This window comes from Diceros bicornis, chromosome 19 (assembly GCF_020826845.1).
Source record: "Diceros bicornis minor isolate mBicDic1 chromosome 19, mDicBic1.mat.cur, whole genome shotgun sequence".
NCBI classification, from domain to species: Eukaryota; Metazoa; Chordata; class Mammalia; order Perissodactyla; family Rhinocerotidae; genus Diceros; species Diceros bicornis.
In genome coordinates, this window is record NC_080758.1 from 31,241,801 (window position 1) to 31,262,754 (window position 20,954).

General features: G+C 40.7%; 1 protein-coding gene across 6 annotated transcripts in view; it reads left to right on the plus strand.

The window, feature by feature from the left end:
- The window catches only part of EBF4 (EBF family member 4), a 59,136-nt gene that overhangs the window by 10,874 nt on the left and 27,308 nt on the right, over window positions 1-20,954 (plus strand). For all 6 annotated transcript variants that reach the window (XM_058563072.1, XM_058563071.1, XM_058563075.1 and 3 more), the window contains exons 3-7: window positions 365-521; window positions 748-811; window positions 988-1,043; window positions 2,679-2,752; window positions 4,001-4,069. In XM_058563072.1, coding sequence (XP_058419055.1) covers window positions 365-521; window positions 748-811; window positions 988-1,043; window positions 2,679-2,752; window positions 4,001-4,069 — 420 coding nt within the window. The remainder of the gene's footprint in view (window positions 1-364; window positions 522-747; window positions 812-987; window positions 1,044-2,678; window positions 2,753-4,000; window positions 4,070-20,954) is intronic.

Genomic DNA, 20,954 nt, shown 5'->3' on the forward strand with positions numbered 1-20,954 from the left:
CACAGGAGCATCTGGTCAGTAAGATGGGCTGTTTGTACATTTGGGTTTGGACATCACCCTTTCGAAATGTGGGGCCCAGGGAAAAGCCTGGGAGGGAGTCTGGCAGGGATGCCTCTGTTGCCACCTGCTGTGCCACTTGTTCCCAAGGGAGCAGGCTGGGGTGACCTTGGTCCTGAGAGGCCTCTGTCTGGAACTGAGATGGCCCTGGCAAGGGTGGAATGGGCCCATCTAATTTGATTTCTTGTCCAAACTCTTGCTATGTCAGAGCCAAGTCCTGACCAGCCCACCGACCTGGTCAGAGGCAATGGGGTCTTTCTCTCTGGAGGGCATATCTGGTAGTTTCCAGCTCCTTTCCTTCCCACAGTGGCGTGGGCCTGGCACGAGCACATTTTGAGAAGCAGCCCCCCTCCAACCTCAGGAAATCCAACTTCTTCCACTTTGTGCTGGCCATGTACGACCGGCAGGGGCAGCCCGTGGAGGTGGAGCGCACAGCCTTCATCGACTTTGTGGAAAAGGACCGAGTGAGAGGCTTATGGGCTCACTGGGATGGAGCATGGGGTGGGGCAGGAGGGCTTCAGAGACCCCCCTTCCACTGGGGCAGATGAATGGATAGATGGAGGAGTACAGAAGGGGGGAGGGGAATGGATGGAAGGGTGGGAGGAGGGTGAGGTCAGGGAAGAGGGTTGGGTGGGGGTGGCTAGAGGATCCCTAGCATTATTGAGCATCCTCCCCATCCTGTCCCTGCAGGAGCCTGGGGCTGAAAAGACGAACAACGGGATCCATTACCGCCTCCGCTTGGTCTATAATAATGGTGAGTGAAGCCCACTGCCCACTGGGTACCACAGCACCATGCAACACATAATGCCCCACTCTCAGGGCTGAGGAGGCCCCTGGCTGCAGGTGGGGAGGGTGTGAAGCATGGTCCAGTCATCAGAGGCCACAGGTGCTCCCCATACAGCAAGCCCCTCTCCACCTTCCCACCCTTAGGTCTTCGGACGGAGCAGGACCTCTACGTGCGGCTCATTGACTCCATGTCCAAGCAGGTGAGCCAGCCCAGGGCATGCTCAGGCCTGTCCTACCCTCCTCTCAGACCCATCTCCCCCATGGTCTGAGCGAGCCTCCGCATCTCTGCCCTTGTCTCCCCAGTGCCGTCATCTCTACTGGTCCAGCTCCCCCAGTTCTCACCCACCTAGGGATGTGTGGCCCTTGACCTCTGGTCTAGAAAAAGACAATATTTGTAAAAAGGCCTGTCTTAGGTCACTTTCCCTAGAAGCCCAGCCTAGATGGGGATTCAGGTGTATGAGGTTTATTGGGGTGACAGGGAAGGGGTTCTCAGGAGAAGCGGGGAGGGAGGGAAACGGGACAGGGCAGGGGATGCTCAGCAAGAATGGGGTTTCAGCTGGAGCCTAGCCTCAGCCTGATCCACAGGGAGCTCTAGAGAAGGAATGGTATCAGAGTTGTCCCCTTGAGGCAAGGAGGCCAAGATTCATACCCTGTATCAGTCAGTCAATGGCTGGAGACCACTCCCAAGGGGAGAGTGTGACTTTCCAGACATTTTTAGGGGTGGCAGCTCCTATCTGTTGAAAGCAATTCTCAAGAGAAAGCCCTTAGCAGCCAACGCTAACCACAGCTGGGGGGATAGGTGCACTGGTCCAGTAAAGGGGTCTGGGTGGGCCCCCAGGAGCTTCTACTGCAGACACTCAGCACCTTGCTGAAGTGGAAGATCACAGGAAGGAGGCTCAGAGGCCAGCATAAGGAGCTCAGGGAGACTGAAACCTGAATAAGCCCTAATGGATCCTGAGGAGGCAGGGCCACGAGCCTCAGGGCTTTTCAGAGAAGTTGTACTTGCTGGTAAGGAGGGAGCTGAGTCTCAAATGTGCCCATCAGTGGCCTGGAATGCAAGGTGGAGACTTGGGCTTTCCCACCCAGGCAGGGTCTTCTGGCAGCCTCTACCCCATCCCAGGGCAGAGGAAGAAATGGGTTGTTTCTAGAAAGCCTGTGGTCACCGCAGTGTGGGATGTAGACCAGGCAGTGGCAAAGTGGGATTGTGTCGGGGACAAGTGTGGAAGGGGTGGGAGGAAGTCCAGAGAGAGAGGGACCCCACCAATGAGGGATGGCTGAGAGGCCAGCCAGGGGGTTATCAAGTGGGAAGCCAGATTTGCAGTTTAGGTAGCTCACTCCTTGCTTCAGGGCAGAGAGTGGAGGCTGGGGGACTGGTGGGGAGGCTGATCCAACAATCCAAGGGGGAGAAGCTGGCCTGGGCTGGGGAGGCGGTAGAGATGGGGAGAGAAGCTGATTAGCTGGTAGTGATAGCCTAGAGGGACCATGCTTGTGAGCAGGAGGCAGAGGTCCACTAGGGGCGTGGGAACAGTAGAGATAGGAGTGTGCCTACCCCACCGGCAGCCTGGCCTTGGTCCTTGTGGTCTTGGGCACCTCCTTGGCCCCAAGTAGAACTGGCTGTGGACAAACAGAATCTGTAGACCTCATGCCACTCTTGCCCACCCTGGGAGTGGTCGTGGTTTGGGGAGCCAGTCTCCCAGCTCCTGCTTTGCACTCCTGGGCCTCCCAAAGAAAGCTGGAGGGCATGATCTTCCCTGGGGGCAGGACCATCTCTCCCCCTACCCTTGGGCTTGAGAGGAGCCTCCTTCCCCTGAGCTGTGAATTTCCCCCTCCCCCAGGCTATCATTTATGAGGGGCAGGACAAGAACCCCGAAATGTGCCGAGTGCTGCTCACCCACGAGATCATGTGCAGGTGAGAAGGGCTGGGTCACTTGCACCTTGTCCCTTGGCCAAGAGGTTGCCAAGGACTCTCTCCCACCAGGCCCTGCCTCCTTGTGCTGCCACCCCATCCCCCTCCCTGCTGCTCCCTGGGGAAGCCTGGTGGGGGAGGCAGGCAGGGAGGAGGGTGGCCCCTGGGCACAGTGCTGGCTGAGGAGAGGGTCCTTGAGGCCCCATTAGCCTGGCCTGTTTATGTGGCTTCTCCAAGTGTTTCTGTTAGAGGCCTCCTGCTGCTACTGGGAAGCCTAACTAATAAAGCCCCGGGGGAGGGCTGGCTGGGGAGGTGGGGGCAGGGTCTGGGCCTCCTGGAGTGGCTCTGAAGCAGGAGGGAGGAAACTTTGCTGCCTGCTAGTGAACCTCAGGCCAGCTCCCTCGGTGGGGCGGCGCGGGATGAGGAGGGGTGGAGTGGGATGAGGTGGAGTCTGGGGAAGACAGCTCTTGGCTCCCTTTCCCCATTACCTGAGAGCTTGGCATTTCTAGGTAAGGTCTCCCCAGGAGATGCCAGACAGACAGGGTCCTCGGAGGTAGTTCCTCATGCATTGAAAAGAGAATAGTGTTCAAAAATCTGGTTGGGACAGTTCCTACCTTTGGGAAAGGTAGTGACAAGGAGGGGGCACAAGGGGGCTTCTCGGGTGCTGGTTATGTGGTATTTCTTGGTCTGGGTGCCGGTTACATGAGTGGGTTCACTTTGTGATAATTCATGAGCTGCCTGCTTACCCAATTGAGCTGTACAGAGAGCGGAAGAGACCGTGTAAGTGGCCAGTACCTGCCCCTTCCTGGATCCTCCAGGAGCAGCATGCCTTTGGGACAAGGGATTCCTGGCCAACCTTATCCCCACCAGCCCTGGGGGATAAGGTTGGGGGATAAGGCTCTCCAGGTCCCTGCAAAGGACCCCACTGCCTTTCTCCCCAGACCCCTGGGAGTGAGCCCTTCTGGCCCAGGGACTCCATACCCAGAGACAGAACATCAGCATCCTCACCCCGGAGCTACACACACACACACACACACACACACACACACACACACTCACACACATGCTGTAGTCTCCCTCTCCTTCACTCCCTTCAGGGACTCCATACCCAGAGACAGGACATCAGCATCCTCACCCCGGAGCTACACACACACACACACACACACACACACACACACACACACTCACACACATGCTGTAGTCTCCCTCTCCTTCACTCCCTTCCTCCGTCCCTCCCTCCTTATCTTCCAGCCGGTGCTGTGACCGGAAGAGCTGTGGCAACCGGAACGAGACGCCCTCAGACCCAGTCATTATTGACAGGTACGGGCTGCGGGAGCGGGCCTGGGAGCTGCAAGGCCAGGGCGGCTGGGTTCAGTCCCAGAGCGCTGGTGGTGGCTCCAGGGAGGAACGGAGCAGCCCACCCCGCCCCCCACCCCCATGTTGGTGGCTCTGAGCAGAGAGAGAAACTGTCAGACACCAGGGAGCCGCCAGCCAGGGCCCCCTGAGTGAAGCCCCTCGGGGCAGACTGTCGGGGGCTGGGCTTAGGAGCTGTGTTCGCCGACAGAAGGGGCCGGGAAGGGCCGGGGAATGGGGCGGGTAGAGGGGAGTTGTCGGAGTAGGAAGTGCGCCAGCGCCCAGAGAGAGGCTGCGGAGGATGGAGGGCTGGCGGGGCGTGGCGGGGAACGTGGGGTTCTGGTCTCGGGTCCACCTCTGCTCTGTTCGACTGGACTTCTCTGAACGTCTGTTTCCTTCGTGTGAAAACTGGGGAAATACTTGGCAGATTTCAGTCAAAGGATTGTCAAGGTGATGCAGGTGAAAATGCATTCTCCCACCATGATTTTTTTAAGTTCTTTTATTTCTTTTTGCATAGGAAATGCATATATAAGGTACACAATTCAAAAGATACCAGAGAGTAAATAATGAAAAGGAAGCCTGCCCCCACCCCTGTATAGCATACTGTACACACTTTTTTGTACTTTCCCTTTATTTTTATTTGTAACAGTATATCTTAGAGATCATTCCGTATTGGAACATAAACCCTGCCTTATTCTCCTTTTAATAGATAAAACATTCACAAGGTGCAGAAATTCAAGAAGTTTAAAAGGGTTTACAGCAAAGTTGACCACCTCTGCCTCTGACCTATCCATTGCCCTCCAAATAAGCAGCCATTGTTAACAGTCTCTTGACTATCCTGAGACAGCCTGTGCATAGGCGAGAAAATACAGATATATATTCTTTTTGCACCTTTCCCTTTATTTTTATAAAAATGTTGGCATACTAAATGTACTTCTCAGCACCTTTCTTTTTCTCTAAAAAATACCTATCTGGGAGCTTATATGAGGACACAAGAAGACTCCTTATTGTTTTTTGCTACTGCAAAATATTCCATTGTATGGACGGACTGTAATTTCTTTAAAGTCTCTATTGCTGGACATTTGGGCGGTTTTACTCTTTTTCAGGGATAAAATACACTGCAGTGAATTGCTTTGTCCGTGCGTTATTTTGCACACGTGTGAATTCATATGAAAGGTATTACTAGAAATAGAATTGGTGGGTCAAAAGATATGTGCGTTTGTAATTTTGATAGTTATTGCCAATTTACCCTCGTAGAGATTATACCAATTAACATTCGTAGCAGCAATTTTAGGAATGCCTGTTCCCCACACTGTGGCCAATTAAGTATGTTGTTTATTCATTCAACAAATAATTTTTTAATATCTTCTGTGTGCCAGGGCCTCTTCTATATGCTGTGGATTAACCAGTGACCAAAATAGACAAAACACCTTGTGTTTATGGGCTTACAATCTAGTAGAGGAGAGAGACATAAAGTAACTGAATGAATAAAATGTGTGGCATGTTAGACGGTCATAAGGGCTAAGGATAAAAAGAGCCATCAGGGAAGATCAGAGAGTGCCCAGGAAGGGGTGTTGCAATGTAGAGTATTTAAGGAAGACCTCACTGATAACATTTGAGCCAAGACCTGAAGGAAGTAAGGGAGTGAGCCATGCATGAATTTGGGAGAAGAATGTTCTTGGCAGTCATGTACCTGGTGTGCTTAAGGAACAGCAAGAAGGCCCAGGTGATTGGAGTAAGGGGGATAGAAGGGGAGATGACATCAGAGAACTAACAGGTGAGGCAGGAGGAAGGCAAGATCGTGCAGGGCCTTGTAGGCTGCATGTAAGCCATGCTTGTGGGCCATTGTAAAGACTTTGGCTTTTATTCTGAATGACATGGAAACCACTTGGGGGTTTTGAGAAGAATGATGTGACTTGGTTTATATTTTAGCAAGATCGCTCTAGATCCTGTGTAGGAGGCAAGGGTAGAAGGGAGATGAGTAAGGAAGCCATGACAGTTATCTAAGTGAGAGATGATGGAGGCTGAGACAGGGATGTTAGAGAGGAGATGGTAAGAAGTGGTTGGATTCTAGATACACTTCATAGGAAGAACTGACAGGATTTGTTATGGAAGGAGAAACAAAGTGACAGAGAGAGAAGTCAAAGACATCGCCAAGGTTTCTGGCCTGAGCAACTTAGAACGATGGAGTTGCTGTTCACTGAGAAGGGGGAGGAGCAGCTTTGGGAGGAGGGAGATTGTGAGTTTGGTTTTGGACGTATTATATTTAAGATGCTTACTAAACATCCAAGTGGGGATGTTGAAAAGGCAGCTGAAAACATGAGTATGGATCTCAAGTGAAAGGTCCAGGCTGCAGATATAAATCCGAATGAATGAAATCATCGAGGGAATGAGTGTTGATAGAAAATAGAAGAGGTTCAAGAACTGAATCCTGGGGTGTGCAGTATTTAGAAGTCATGGAGATGTGGGACCAGCAGAGGTGAATGAGAAGGAGCAGACAATGAAGTAAGAGGGAAATCAGGGGAGTGAGGTGTCCTGGAGGCCTAGATAAGAAAATATTCCCCAAAGGAGGCAATAGTCAACTGCATCAAATGCTGCTCATGGATATGATAAGAAGACTAAGAATTGACCATTAGATTTAGCAACGTGGGGGATATTGGTGACCTCAACAAGAGCTAGTTCAGTGGAGTAGAGGGGCAGAAGTCTGATAGGAGTAGGTTTGAGAGAGAACAGGAGAGAGATTAGAAAAATGACTAGAGAGACTCTTGAATTTTGCTCAAAAAGAGGTCAAAGAAATGCGGTGGTTGCTGGAGCACGGTGTAAGGCCAAGAAAAAAAGATAGCTGTTCACGTGCTGATGAGAAAAACTAGTCAGAACTGCAAAAATGATGATGCAAGAGATAGAAGGGAGAATTGCTAAAGCCATGTCCTTTAGTCGGCAAAGGATACAGGATCTTGGGCACAGGACTGATTTTAGCTGGGAGCATAGACACTTAGCCATGGAAACAGCAGGCAAGACAGAGAACCTGGGCACAGACGTGGGTAAATGGGTGTCTCCAGCGTGGAGCTTGCAGACATTCTCTTCTGATTGCTTTGTTTTCCCAGTGAATTAGGAAGCAAGGTCAACAGTTGAGGATGAGGATGGAGAGGGCGACAGTAGGGCATGAAGTAGTTGTCCTGGAGAGTGAATGACCATGGGAAGCTCGTGTGATTGCCAGGCAGCACTAAGGGCCCATCTGGGGTTTGTGGTCATAGATTTCAAGTGAGAACTTTCTCCAGCCATGCAGAGCTGCACAAATGCAGGTGCAGAACAGGTGAGTGGTGGCATATTACCAGAGTTAGGGATTTGCCAGGTGAGTACAATGAAACATGAGAAGGCAGGAGAGTGAAAATAGTATGCAAGGGGAGTTACAAAAATGGAACAAGGGGTTTAAGCCAGGTAAGGAGAGGAGTGTGGGAGAGTGAAGAGAAGGCAGGATGAATGAAACATAGATTCTCATGGGGCCAAAGGGACTAGAAGGGAGTTGAGCTGGAGGTTAGAAGGTGGTTAGAGAGTGGGTTGCTTGTAGATAGGATTATTCAGGAATTTATTGGTAATGTGTGGCCAAGGGAGGGTGGAGACAAGGTCAGTGGAGGAGAGATGCTCAGGGAATGGAGAGGAGAATGTGTTGGAAGAATCATCCATCTATATTGGTATTGAAATCACCAAGAATTATGACAGGACCAATGTTAAAGAGCACATATAGTGATCCAGGAGTGAAATCTTCAAGGAGTAAAGGCAAGTGATCTCAGGGTTGAGAAATGACTGCGACAAGCAGTGATTGCTATAGGTTTTTTTTTCCATCTTTCTCCATCGTATAAATGAACTGTGATATCACAGTGAATTCCATTTCTCTTACGCTGAGGTTGAGCACACTTTCATGAATTTAAAGTCTATTTGTATTTCCTTTTCTGTGAAGTGTCTGTTCATATCTTTTGCTTATTTTTCTATAAAGAATTGGCTTTTGTTATTAATTTGTAGGACTATATATGTATTAGGGAAATTAGCCATTTGTCATGAGTTGTACATATTTTTTCCTAGTTGGTTGTTGTCTTTTAACTTTTCTTATGGTGAAACTTGCCCGATTCCTCCATCTTTTAAGTACTCTGGATTTTTATCATATTTAGAAAGGCCTTTCTCATGCCAAGATTATTTTTAAATATTTATCCTGAGGTTTCTTCTAGTGCTTTTATGGTTTCACTGTTTACATTTAAATATTTGATCCATTAGAACAAAATTTCATTATATGTCCAATATGATACATACAAAAGAAAAATATAACAAAATAGAAATAATGAAGCATAATAATCAATGTACTCCTGTGAACCTACCAACAAACTTAAAATTCCACTGAAGCCACCTCTATGTTCCTTCCTGGTCTCATACCACCGCCTACCCCTCTCCTAAGGTAGTAAGTAAATTGAGCTGTGTGTTTATCATGACCTTTCTCTTTAAAAAATAATTTACTACAGATTGTATAATCTTAAACAATATGTTGTTTAATTGTGTTTAACTCTATAAAAATGATATCACATAGTAGTAGTCTTCTAAAATGTTTCAATTCTGTGTTACATCTCTAAGATTTTTCTATGTTGCTATATTTAGCTGTAGTTTGTTGTATTGCATTTTTGCTGTGATAAGCAAAGCTGCTGTGAACATTCTTGTTTGTCTCTCCTAATTTGAATAGGTACAAGAGTTTGCTTAGGATATAAACCTGGGACTGAAATTGCCAGGTCATAGGGTATGGTCATGGTCAACTTTACGAGTCATTGTCAAACTGTTTCCCAAGGTAGTTGTGCTGAGGAACACCCCCACCCACACTTATTGAGTTCCTGTTGCTGCACATCCTCACCAACCCTTACTATGTCAAATTTGTTAATGTGTGCCAGTCTAGTGGGTGTACAGGGAATTTTCTGGTGGACTTAATTTGCATTTTCCTGGTTACTAATGAAGTTAAACATTTTTTTTATCTGTTTATTGGTTTTTGCATTACCTTTGTTCAGTAGATGCTAAAGTCTTTTCCCCATTTTTCTTTGGGTTGTTTGGGTTTTTTCATATTGATTTTAATGGTTCTTGTAGATCGTAGATACTGATCCTTTGTCAGGGAAGTATATTTCAAGTATCTCAATGTAGTTGAATTTATAATATTTTCCTCCTGGTTTTTACTCTTTATTTTATTTAAGAAATCTTTCGCTATGCCAACTCATAAAGATATTCTCCTATATGTTCTTCTAAAGCTTTCATAGTTTTTCCCGTTTACATTTAGGTTTGTAATCCATGTGGAACTAATTTGGGGGCATTGTGTGAATTAAGTAATCAGTGTAATTATTTTTACTTATATATCACTAATTATTTCAGTATCATTTATTAAAATGTTCATCCTTTCCCACTGAGCTGCAATACCATCTATGTCATAAATCAAGTTTCCTTCTATTTGTGGGTCTGTTTCTGGAATCTTTACTTTTATTCCTTTGATCTATTGTTAATTCTTGTGCTAATATCACATTGTTTTGATCACTATAGCTTTATAATAACAATATAGACAAGTATATAGGGCAAGTCTCCCACCTTCTCTTGTTCTTCAGGGGAGTATTGGCCTTTTTGGCCTTTTGTGTTTCCATATAAATTTTAGAATTCACTTATAAAGTGCCACACCAACTCACACAGACACACATATCTTTGGGGACTTTGATTAATATTACAATTAACTTGTATGTCAATTTGGAGGAGAATTTACATCTTTATGCTACTGAGTCTTCCTATCCGTGAATATGGTGTATCTCTCCATTTATATAGATCTTCTTTAATGCCTTTCAATAAAGTTTTATAATTTTCTCAATAAAGGCCACATACACTTACCATTTTCATTCATTCATTCATATTTATTGAACATCTACTATGTACCAGGCACTGTTCTAGACTCTAGAAATACCAGAGTAAACAAAGCAGACAAAAATATCTGTACTCATGGTGGGAGAAGACATAGGGGAGATGGGCAATAAAAAATAATTGCAAGTATGTTAGAAGGTGATAAGTGGAAAAAATAGAGAAAAATAAAACTGATCAGGAATTTGAAGGTGGGGGAAGTGCAGTTTTAAATGGAGCAGTCACAGTAGGCCAAATTGAGAAGGTGAAGTTTGAGGAAAGACTTGAAGAGGTGAGGAAATGAGCCATTCTGATATATGGTATGGGTAGCTTATTTCTAGGTACAATTTATATTTTGTTGCTATTGTAAATTATATCTTTTGGTATGTTTTCTCTTTGTTGATAGTATAGAGAAATGCAGTTGATATTTACATGCGGATCTTTGTCTTTAGATTTGTTTTGTTTTGTTTTTTAGTATATAGACAGGCATCTTATGCAAATAATGACTTTTGTTTTTCCTATCCAATCCTTATGTATTTCTTTTCTTGCTTTATTGCACTGACTAGAACTTCAAGTACAGCCTTGAATATAAGCAGTGGTAATGGGCATTCTTGTCTTGTTTTTGATTTTAGAGAAAATGCTTCCATTAAAACCATTGTTAACTGTAGCCATTTGGTAGCTATACTTCATTGAGTTAAAAAAGTTTGGTGAGAGTTTTTAGGTTTTTGTTTTTTTTAAATCATGAATGGATGTTGAATTTCACGTGTTGCCTTTCTCTACAAGCATCAAGTTGACCATTCGGTTTTTCTCCTTTAAACTATTAATGTACTGGATTTCATTAATGGATTCTCTAATACTAAATTACTTCTGGTATAAACCTAACTTGATGATTTACTATCTTCTTTAAATGCTGCAGGATTTGCTCTGTTAATAATATGTTTAGGGTTTTTACCTTTATGTTCAACCATAATTGACTTGTAATTTTCTTTTCTTATAATGTCCTGGTATGATTTTGACAATCAGTGATATACCAGCCTCAAATAATTAGATGGGGCATGTTTTTTCTTTTAATATTTGCTGAATGAGTTTGTATGAGTTTGGAATGATTTGTTCCTTGAAAATTTGTTATAATTTGCCTTGAGTTTTTGGGGAATGAGGAGGAGAACATTTTTAAACCATTGATTCAATTTTTTTAATGGTCATAGAACTATTTAGGCCTTCTATTTATTTTTTGCTCTGTTTTGGTTAGTTATATTTTTTAAGGAATTTGTACATTGTACCTAAGTTTTCAAATTTGTTTCCAAAAAGTTGTTCGTAATGTTCTCTTATCTTTTTGATCTCTGCTGTATCTTTAGCCGTGAACTTTTTCCATTCCTGATATTAATTGTTTGTATCATATCTTTCTCCTTGATAAGTTTGACAGCAATTTGTCGCTTTTATTAGTCTTTTCTAAAAACTAGCTTTTAGCTTCATCAATCTTTTCCTAGTGTGTGTTTGTTTTGCATTACATTCATTCTGCATTTATCTTTGTTATCTCCCTTCTTTCATTGGGTTTATTTTGTTGTTTTTTTCTAATTTCTTAAGTTGGATGCTTAGCTCATTAATTCTTGGCCGCCTTCTTTACTAGTATAATCATTTAAGGCTATGACATTTCCTTAAAATACTACTTTTCCTGTATCTCACATTTCCATATCTCATATTTTCATTATCATTCAGTTCCAAAGGTTGTTAAATTTCTCTCATGATTTCTCTTTAATACATGGGCTATTTAGAAGTGTGTTTCCCTGTTCTTTATTTTTTAATTAACTTTATGAAGTATAATTGATATACAATAAAATGTGCATAAAGTATACAATTTGAAAAGTTTTGACATATGTATACACTGATAAAATGATCACCACAATTGAGATACTGAACATATCCTTCATCCGCAAAAGTTTCTTCATGACCTCTAGGAATCTCTCCCTCTCTCCCCTTACCTCCATCTTCAGGTGACCACTGATCTGCTTTCTGTCATTATAGATTTGTTTGCATTTTCTAGAGTTTTATATAAATGGAATTATACAGTATCTGCTTTTTTTGTCTAGCTTCTTTTGCTCAGCATAATTATTTTTTTGAGTTTCATCCATGTTGTTGTGTGTATTTATAGTTCATTTCCTTTTATTGCTGAGTAGAATTCCATTGTATGAATATAGCAAAATGTGTTTGTGCCTTCATCGCTGGATAGACGTTTAGGTTGTTTCCAGTTTTTGGCTATTACAAATAAAGCTTTATAAACATTTATGTGCAAGTCCTTGTGTGTACAAATGCTTTCATTTCTCTTGGATAAAATACCTAGGAGTGGAATGGTTGTATCATATGGTAAGTGTATGTTTAACTTCATAAGTAATTGCCTGTTTTCCAAAGTGGTTGTACCGTTTTACATTCCCATTAGCATGAGAATGGTCTTTTTAATATTAGTCATTCTAATAGGTGTGTAGGGGTATCTCAATGTGGTTTTAATTTGCATGTCCCTAATGACTAATGATGTTGAACATCTTTTCAGGGGCTTATTTGCCATCTATATATTTTCTTTGGTGAAGTGTCTGTTCAAATCTTCCAACAGCACCCTTCTTCTTTTCTGGATTGTGGGAGTTCTTTATATACATACTGTGGATAAAAGTCAGATATATATTTTGCAAAAAATTTTTCCCAGTCAGTGGCTTGTCTTTTCATTCTCTTTAACAGTATTTTTTGAAGCGCACAAGTTTTTAATTTTCATAAAGTCCAATTTATAAATTTTTTCTTTTGTGTATTGTGCTTTTGGTGTCATAGCTTAAAAATCTTTGCCTAACTCAAGGTCATGGAAAAGTTTCCCTTCTATAAATTTTGTAGTTTTAGGTTTACAATCCATTTTGAGTTAATTTTTGTAGATGATGAGGGGTATGAATTCAAGGTGCTTTGTTTTGTTTTGTTTTGCAATATTCATTTGTTCCAGCACCATTTCTTAAGCTAGCCTTTCTCCATTGCATTGCCTTTGCTCCTTGGTAAAAAAAAATCTGTTGTTTATATATGTATGGGGTTATTTCTGGACTCACTATTCTCTTCCGTTGATCCATTAGTCTAGGTTTATGCCAATACCACACTGTTTTGATTACTGTTGCTTTATAAGAATTCTTGAAATCTTCCAACTTTGTTTCTTCATTGCAACTTTGTTCTTTGCATTTCCATATGAATTTGGGGATCAGCTTGTCAATTTCTACAAAAAAAGCCCATTGAGGTCTGATTGGGATTACTTTGAATCTATAGATCAATTGGGAAAATTGATATCTTAACAATATTGAGTCTTCCAACCCATGAACAAGGTATATATCTCCATTTATATCAATTTTCTTAATCTCTCTCACCAATATTTTGTAGTTTTTAGACTTCAGATCTTTCACATCCTTTGTTCAAATTTATCCCTTAGTGTTTCATTGTTTTGATGCTATTTTAAATTTTAATTTCCAATTGTTTGTTTCTGTATATAAATATGAAAGGTTTTTGTATATGGATCTTGTAGCCTCCTTAAACTCACTTATTAGTTCTAGTAGCTTTTTAAAGAATCCATTGGATTTTCCTTATAGACAATCATGTCATCTGCAAATAAAGACATTTTATGTATTCCTTTCCAATCTGGATGTGTTTTACTTCTTTTTCTTGCCTGATTGTACTGCTAGACTTTCCAGCACAATGTTGAATAGTAGTGGTGAGAATGGATGTCTGTCTTCCTCCTGATCGTAAGTGGAAAGTACTTAATCTTTCACCATTATGTATGTATGTATGTATTTATGTATGTCTGTAGCTATAGGTTTTTCATAGATGCCTTTTATCAGGTTGAGGAAGTTCCTACTATTTTTAGTTACTGAGAGCTTTTATCAGAAGTAGATGTTAGATTTTGTCAAATGCTTTTTCTGCATCTATTGAGATGATCATTTTTTGTTTTCTTTTTTGATTTAATATTATGCATTACATAAATTGGTTTTCCAATGTTAAACCAACCCTACATTTCCCAGATAAACCTCACTTGGTCATCATGTATTATCTTTTTAATATACTATTGGGTTCAATTTAATAAAATTTTGTTTAGAATTTTTGCATCTATGTTCATGATGAATATTTGTCTATAGTTTTCTTGTGATTTCTTTTTCTGGTTTTGGTATGAGGTATGCTGGTTCTATGAGGCCACAGAATGAATTGGGAGGTATTTCCTCCTCTTCAATTTTTGGGAAGAGTTTGTGTAGAATTGGTATTACTTCTTCCTTAAGTGTTTGGTAGAATTAACCAATGAAGCCATCTGGGTGGGCCTGGAGTTTTCCTTGTGGCAAGTATTTTAACTATAATTTTAACATCTCTAATAGAATAGGTTATCTACTTCTGGAATAAGCTTTGATAATTTGTGTCTTTCAAGGAATTTGTCCATTTCTCATAAGTTGTTGACTTTGTTGGCATTAAATTGTTCATAATATTCCCTATCCATTTACTATCTCTAGAATCTGTAGTGATATCACCACTCTCATTTCTGATTTTGGGAAATTGTGTCTTGTCTCTTTTTTTTCCTGATCAGTCGGGCTACAGGTTTATCCATTTTATTGATCATCTAAAAGAACCAGCTTTTGGTTTCATTGATTTTCTCCATTGTTTATCTGTTTCCTATTTGATATTTATTAGTTCTTTTCTTCTGCTTACTTTGGGTTTAATTTCCTCTCCTTTTTCTGATTTCCTAGAGTGGAAGTTAGGGTCATTGATTCAAGATCTTTTTTTCTGTCTAAAATAGACTTTTAGTGCTGTATATTCCTCCCTAAGTACTGCTTTAGGGGCATACTACAAATTCTGATATGTTATATTTTTATTTCCATCCAGTTAAAAATACTTTTGGGGCCGGCCCAGTGGCATAGCAGTTAAGTTTGTGAGCTCCGCTTTGTCGGCCGAGGGTTCACAGGTTCAGATCCCGGGCTCGGACCGACACACTGCTTATGAAGCCATGCTGTGGCAGCGTCCCATATAAAGTGGAGGAAGATGGGCACAGATGTTAGCCCAGGGTCAATCTTCCTAAGCAAAAAAGAGGAGGATTGGCAATGGATGTTAGTTCAGGGCTAATCTTCCTCAAAAAAAAGAAAAAAATCTTCCTAATTTCCCTTTTGAGTTTTCTTCCCATGTGTTATTTAGTTTCTAAAAATTTGGGGATTCTTCTAGGACTTTTCCATTTTGGCTTTATAATTTAATTCAGTTGCAGAGAACATATGCTTTGTATGACTTGAATCCTTTTGAATTTATTGAGACTTGTTTTATGGCCCAGAATATAGCCTACCTTGGTAAATGTTTTGTGTGCACTTGGGAAGAGTGTGTATTCTGTTGTTATTGGATGGAGTATTCAATTAATATCACACAGGTTAGTTGATAGTATTGGTTGACTCTAGTATAACCTGGCTGATTCTCTGCCTATTTATTCTGTTATTGAGAGAAGGGTATTAAAATCACCAACTATTATGTTGGATTTGTATATTTCCCCCTGAGGTTCTATCAGTTTTGCTTCATATAATTTTAAAAACTGTTATCAGGTGCATAAATTTTAGGATTATTGTGTCCTTTTGTTTAATTGACTCCTCTATCATGAATCCATGACATCTACTTTGATAATAATATAGCCATTCCAGCTTTCTTTTTTTTTTTTTTTGTGAGGAAGATCGGCCCTGAGCTAACATCCATGCCAATCCTCCTCTTTTTTGCTGAGGAAGACTGGCCCTGGGCTAACATCTGTGCCTATCTTTCTCCACTTTATATGGGACGCTGCCACAGCGTGGCCTGACAAGCAGTGCATCGGTGTGTGCTCAGGATCCGAACCCGGGCTGCCAGCAGCGGAGCACACGCACTTAACTGCTACGTGACAGGGCCGGCCCCCCATCTTTCTTTTGACTAGTATTAGTGTTAAATCTTTTTCCATTTTTTTACTTTTAATCTATTTGTGTCTTTATATTTAACATGCATTTCTTGTAGACAGCATAGAGTTCAGTCTTTTTTTTAATCCAATCTGATAATCTCTGTCTTTTAATTGGGATATTTAGACCATTTACATTTAATGTGATTATTGATATGGTTAGGTTTGAGTCTGTCATTTTGATATTTGCTTTGTATTCATTCTGTCTCTTCTTTGTTCTCTTTTTCTTTTTTTTTTTTTCATTCCTTTAGACTATTCAGGTATTTTTTTATTTTTCCATTTTATCCTCTTTGTTGGCTTATTAGCAAAACTCTATTTTGGGGGCCAGCCCAGTGGCGTAGCAGTTAAGTTCACATGTTCTGCTTCAGTGGCCTCGGGTTCACCAGTTCAGATGCTGGGTGCAGATCTACTCACCACTCATCATGCTGAGGTGGCGTCCCACATAGAAGAACTAGAAGGACCTACAGCTAGGATATACAATTATGTACTGGAGCTTTGGGGAGAAAAAAAGAAAGAGGAAGATTGGCAACAGATGCTAGCTCAGGGCCAATCTTCCTCAAAAAAAAAAAGTGTCATCAGATTAAAAAAGAAAAACTCTTTTGTTATTTTAGTGATCATTTTAGGACTTAAAGTACACGTCTTTAACTTATTGCAGTCAACCTTCAATTATTACCACTTCGTGTGTAATATGCTATTATTGTCCTGAATTTTATTTTTACATGTTATAAAATCCACAATACATTGATATTATTTTTGTTTAAACAGTCAATTATTTTTAAAGAGATTTAAATAATATGAGGGCCGGCCCCATGGCTTAGCGGTTAAGTGCACACACTCTGCTGCTGGTGGCCCGGGTTCGGATCCCGGGCGCGCACCGACGCACCGCTTCTCCGGCCATGCTGAGGCCGCGTCCCACGTACAGCGACTGGAAGGATGTGCATCTGTGACATACAACTATCTACTGGGGCTTTGGGGGAAAAATAAATAAATAAAAAAAATTAAAAAAAAACTTTTAAATAATATGAAAAATATCATCTATATTTGCCCTTATAGTTACCATTTCTAGTGCTTTTCATTCTTTTCTGTAGATCCATATTTCCATCAGGTATCGTTTTTGTGATGCCTGCTTGAAGGGTGTCTTTTAATATTTCTCGTATTTTTTGAAAGACATTTTCCCTGGGTATAGAATTCTAGATTGACAGTTGTTATTGTTGTTGTTTTAAGATGTTTCTCCACTGTCTTCTCTCTTGCATTCCTGATAAGAAATCTGATGCTATCATTATCTTTGTTCTTCTGTACATAACATGTCTTTTATCTCTGGCTTCTTTTAAGATTTTCTCTTTATTCATTTTTAGCATCTTGATTATGATGTGCCTTGGTGTAGTTTTTCTTCATGTTTCTTGTGCTTGGGGTTCATTGATCTTTTTGGATCTATGAGTTTACAATTTTCATTACATTTAGAAAGTTTTTCACCGTTATTTCTTCAAATATTTTTTCTGCCCTTCCCTCCTTTGGGGACTCCAGTTACCCAAATACTAAACTGCTAGAGGTTGTCCTGCAGCTCACTGATGATCCTTTCATTTGGGTTTTTTTTTCTTCTGTTTTTCATTTTGGATAGCTTCTACCACTATGCCTTCAAGTTCACTAATCTTTTCTTCCGCAATGTTTCATCTGTTGTTAATTCCTTCAAATATGTTTTTTGTCTCAGACATTGTAGTTTTCATCTCCATGAGTTTGATTTGTATCTTTTTTATATCTTCCTTGTCTCTACTTAAAATTTTTTAACATACCAAATACAATCATAGTAACTCTTTTAATGTCCTTTTCTGCTAATTCTAACATCTGTGGCTATTCTGTGTCAGTTTCTATTGATTAATTATTCTCCTCATTATGGGCCATATTTTTTTGCATCTTGGCATGCCTGGTAATCTGTGATTGGATGCCACACATTGTGAATTTTTCCTTGTTGGGTGGTGGATATTTTTGTGTTCCTGTAAATCGTCTTGAGCTTTGTTCTGGGATGCAGTTATGTTACTTGGAAACAGTTTGGTCTTTTTGAGTCTGGCTTTCATGATTTATTAGATGGTTTCACAGCAATACTCAGTCTGGGATAATTATTCCCTACTACTAAAGGAAGACCTTCCTGAGTACTCTACCCAATGTCCCAGGAATTATGAGTTTTTCCAGTATAGCTAGTAGAAACAGGCACTATTCCTATTTCTATGTGAGCACCAGGACTATTCACTCTACTCCTTTTGGGTGATGCTTTCCTTGGCCTTGGGTAGTTTCCTCACATGCATGCATGATCAGTACTCTACTAAGTACTCAAGGGGAACCCTCCACAAGTTTCTGGTTTCTCTTTCTATGCACCTCTCTCCTCTTTGAGACTCTGTCCTATGAAGTCTAGCTACCTTGGTTTCCCTGGACCGTCAGTTTCGTCTTCTCAACACTGGGAGTCTGCTGAGTTCTGCCTCAGTTTCCCCTCCCTGTGCTGCAGCCTGGAAACTCTCAACGCAGTATGCTGGGACATTTGTCAGGTTCACCTCATTTATTTCTCATCTTTCAGGGATCGTTATCCTTTCTCGTCTGATGTCTATTGTCTTGAAAAATGTTGTGTGTATTTTGTCTGGTTTGTTTGTTTTATTTTGTTTTGTTTTCAGGCTGCAGGTAAACATGGCCTCTGTGAATCCATCTTGGCTGGAAGCAAAAGTGTGCTTCCTAATTTCCAAACATGTGGTATTTTTCTAGTTATTTTTGTCACTAATTTCTAACCTAATTGTGTGTCTAATAGGGTCTACCACTTTATATATGTCCATTAAATCAAGATTGTTAATTGTGTTGTTCAGATCTGTCTTTATTCATCTTTATCTTCTTGACCTATTATCTTCTTGAGACATGAGGTTATAATCTTACACGTGAACCTTCAGCTTATCTTTGTCAGTTTCATCAATATTGATATATATATTATCAATATGTTAACATTTATAATTAATATATAATTAGTAATATATATATTAGTGACTTTTATGAAGTTGGACAAGTTTTAAAATCTTATAGCTTTCTTCTGAGTCAAAACTTTATTGTTTATTGACCCTTTATTTCTAATATTTTTGCTTTAAAGTCTACTTTATCTGATATTATTTAGAGACTCTCCCAACTTGCTTTTGATTATATTTGCCTCATATACCTGTTTCCATTCTTTTATTTTTTTTGTGAGTAAGATCGGCCCTGAGCTAACATCTGCCAATCCTCCTCTTTTTGCTGAGGAAGACTGGCCCTGGGCTAACATCCGTGCCCATCTTCCTCCATTTTATATGGGACGCTGCCACAGCATGGCTTGCCAAGTGGTGAGTTGGTGCACACCCGGGATCTGAACCAACAAAGCTCGGGCCGCCGCAGTGGAGCATGCGCACTTAACTGCTTGCGCCACTGTGCCGGCCCCTGTTTCCATCCTTTTATTTTGAACCATCATGTGTCCTTATGTTTCAGATATTTCTCTTTTAACAGCACATTACTGATTTATTTTTAAAAGTGTAGTGTATTTTTTAACTGGCAAGTTTAGTCCATTTACTTTATTGAGATTATTAATTTATTTTAACTATTTTATACCATCTTACTTTGTACTTTCTATTTGTTCCACTTCTATGTTTCTTTGTTTTCCTTTCTTATTATTTAAAAAATTGAGTATTTTGTTTGGTGTAATGTATGTGTTTCTGATTCCATTTTTCGCTTTACTGGTTTAGAAGTTTATTCACTTCATTTCTATTATTTTAGTTGTTACCCTCAAAATTTACTGTATAGTCTTAACAAAGTCATAATTCCTTTCCTGACTAGTATTAGAATCTTTGACAGTGGTGTGCTGGAGCTGGCTCATACCGGTTTGTGAGAGCTCATTGTTAGCATCTCTTCTCAACTCCATGTTCACTGACATCACATTGGTAGCTTGAAATCAGCCATGAGCAGACATACATATAAGCATAGAAATCAACAAACATTATAAATCAGGGGTTTTCCCTCTCTGAAAATGGTAGTTAAACATTTACCACTGCACCACTGATCATAGACCATCCTATTACTCCTGCCCTATTTATAAGCCGTGTAGTCCAGAATTTTAATTCTTTTAAAATTCCACACACATACATTGCCATTATTCTTTTTATTATATGTGAACAATTTTTCTTTAGATTTACCAAATTTTTGCTCATGTTTTCCTTCTTGCGTCTCACAACTTCCTGTGGGGTCATTTTCTCTCTTTCTGAAGTACATCTTTTAGAAGTTCCTACTTTAGTGAAGGTGTATGGTAGTAAACAGCATGCTCACTTTTACTATAATGTCTTTATATCACTCTCTTTCTTGGAAGATGGTTTTCTTGGGAACACAACTCTAGATTGATAGTTATTTTTTACTTAGCACTTTGAAGATATTTCTATTGTTGCTGTTGAAAAGTGCTGCATAGTTGTCATTCTTTTGTGGGTAAACTCTCTTTCCTCTCTGGCTGTATGTAAGAGCTTCTCTTTGTCTTTGGAGTTCTTCAGTTTCACTCTAATGTGCCTAGGTGTGGCTTTTTTTTTATCTTCCTTAGAATTTGTTGACCTACTTGTATCTATGGATTTATCTCTTTCATCACTTCTGGAAATTTCTCAGCCTTTGTCTAATGTTACATCTCATTCATATCCTCTCTTTTCTCCTCTGGCACTCCAAATGACACTCCAATTTAGACCTTTCATTTTATCCTTCATATATCCTAAACAATTTTATATTTCTGACCTATTTTTCCCTTTGTACTGCATTCTGGGTAATTATTTTTTTATTCATCTTCCAGCTCACTAATTCTCTCTTCAGTTGTATCTAAACTATTGTTTAATTCATCCAGTGAGCTTCTAATTTCAGTGATTTCATTTTTCATTTCTAAAAGTTTTATTTAGTTCTTTTTCAAATATGTCTGGTTACTTGGGTGGTCTCTTGTTGCTTACTCATTTTCTTTTAATTAAC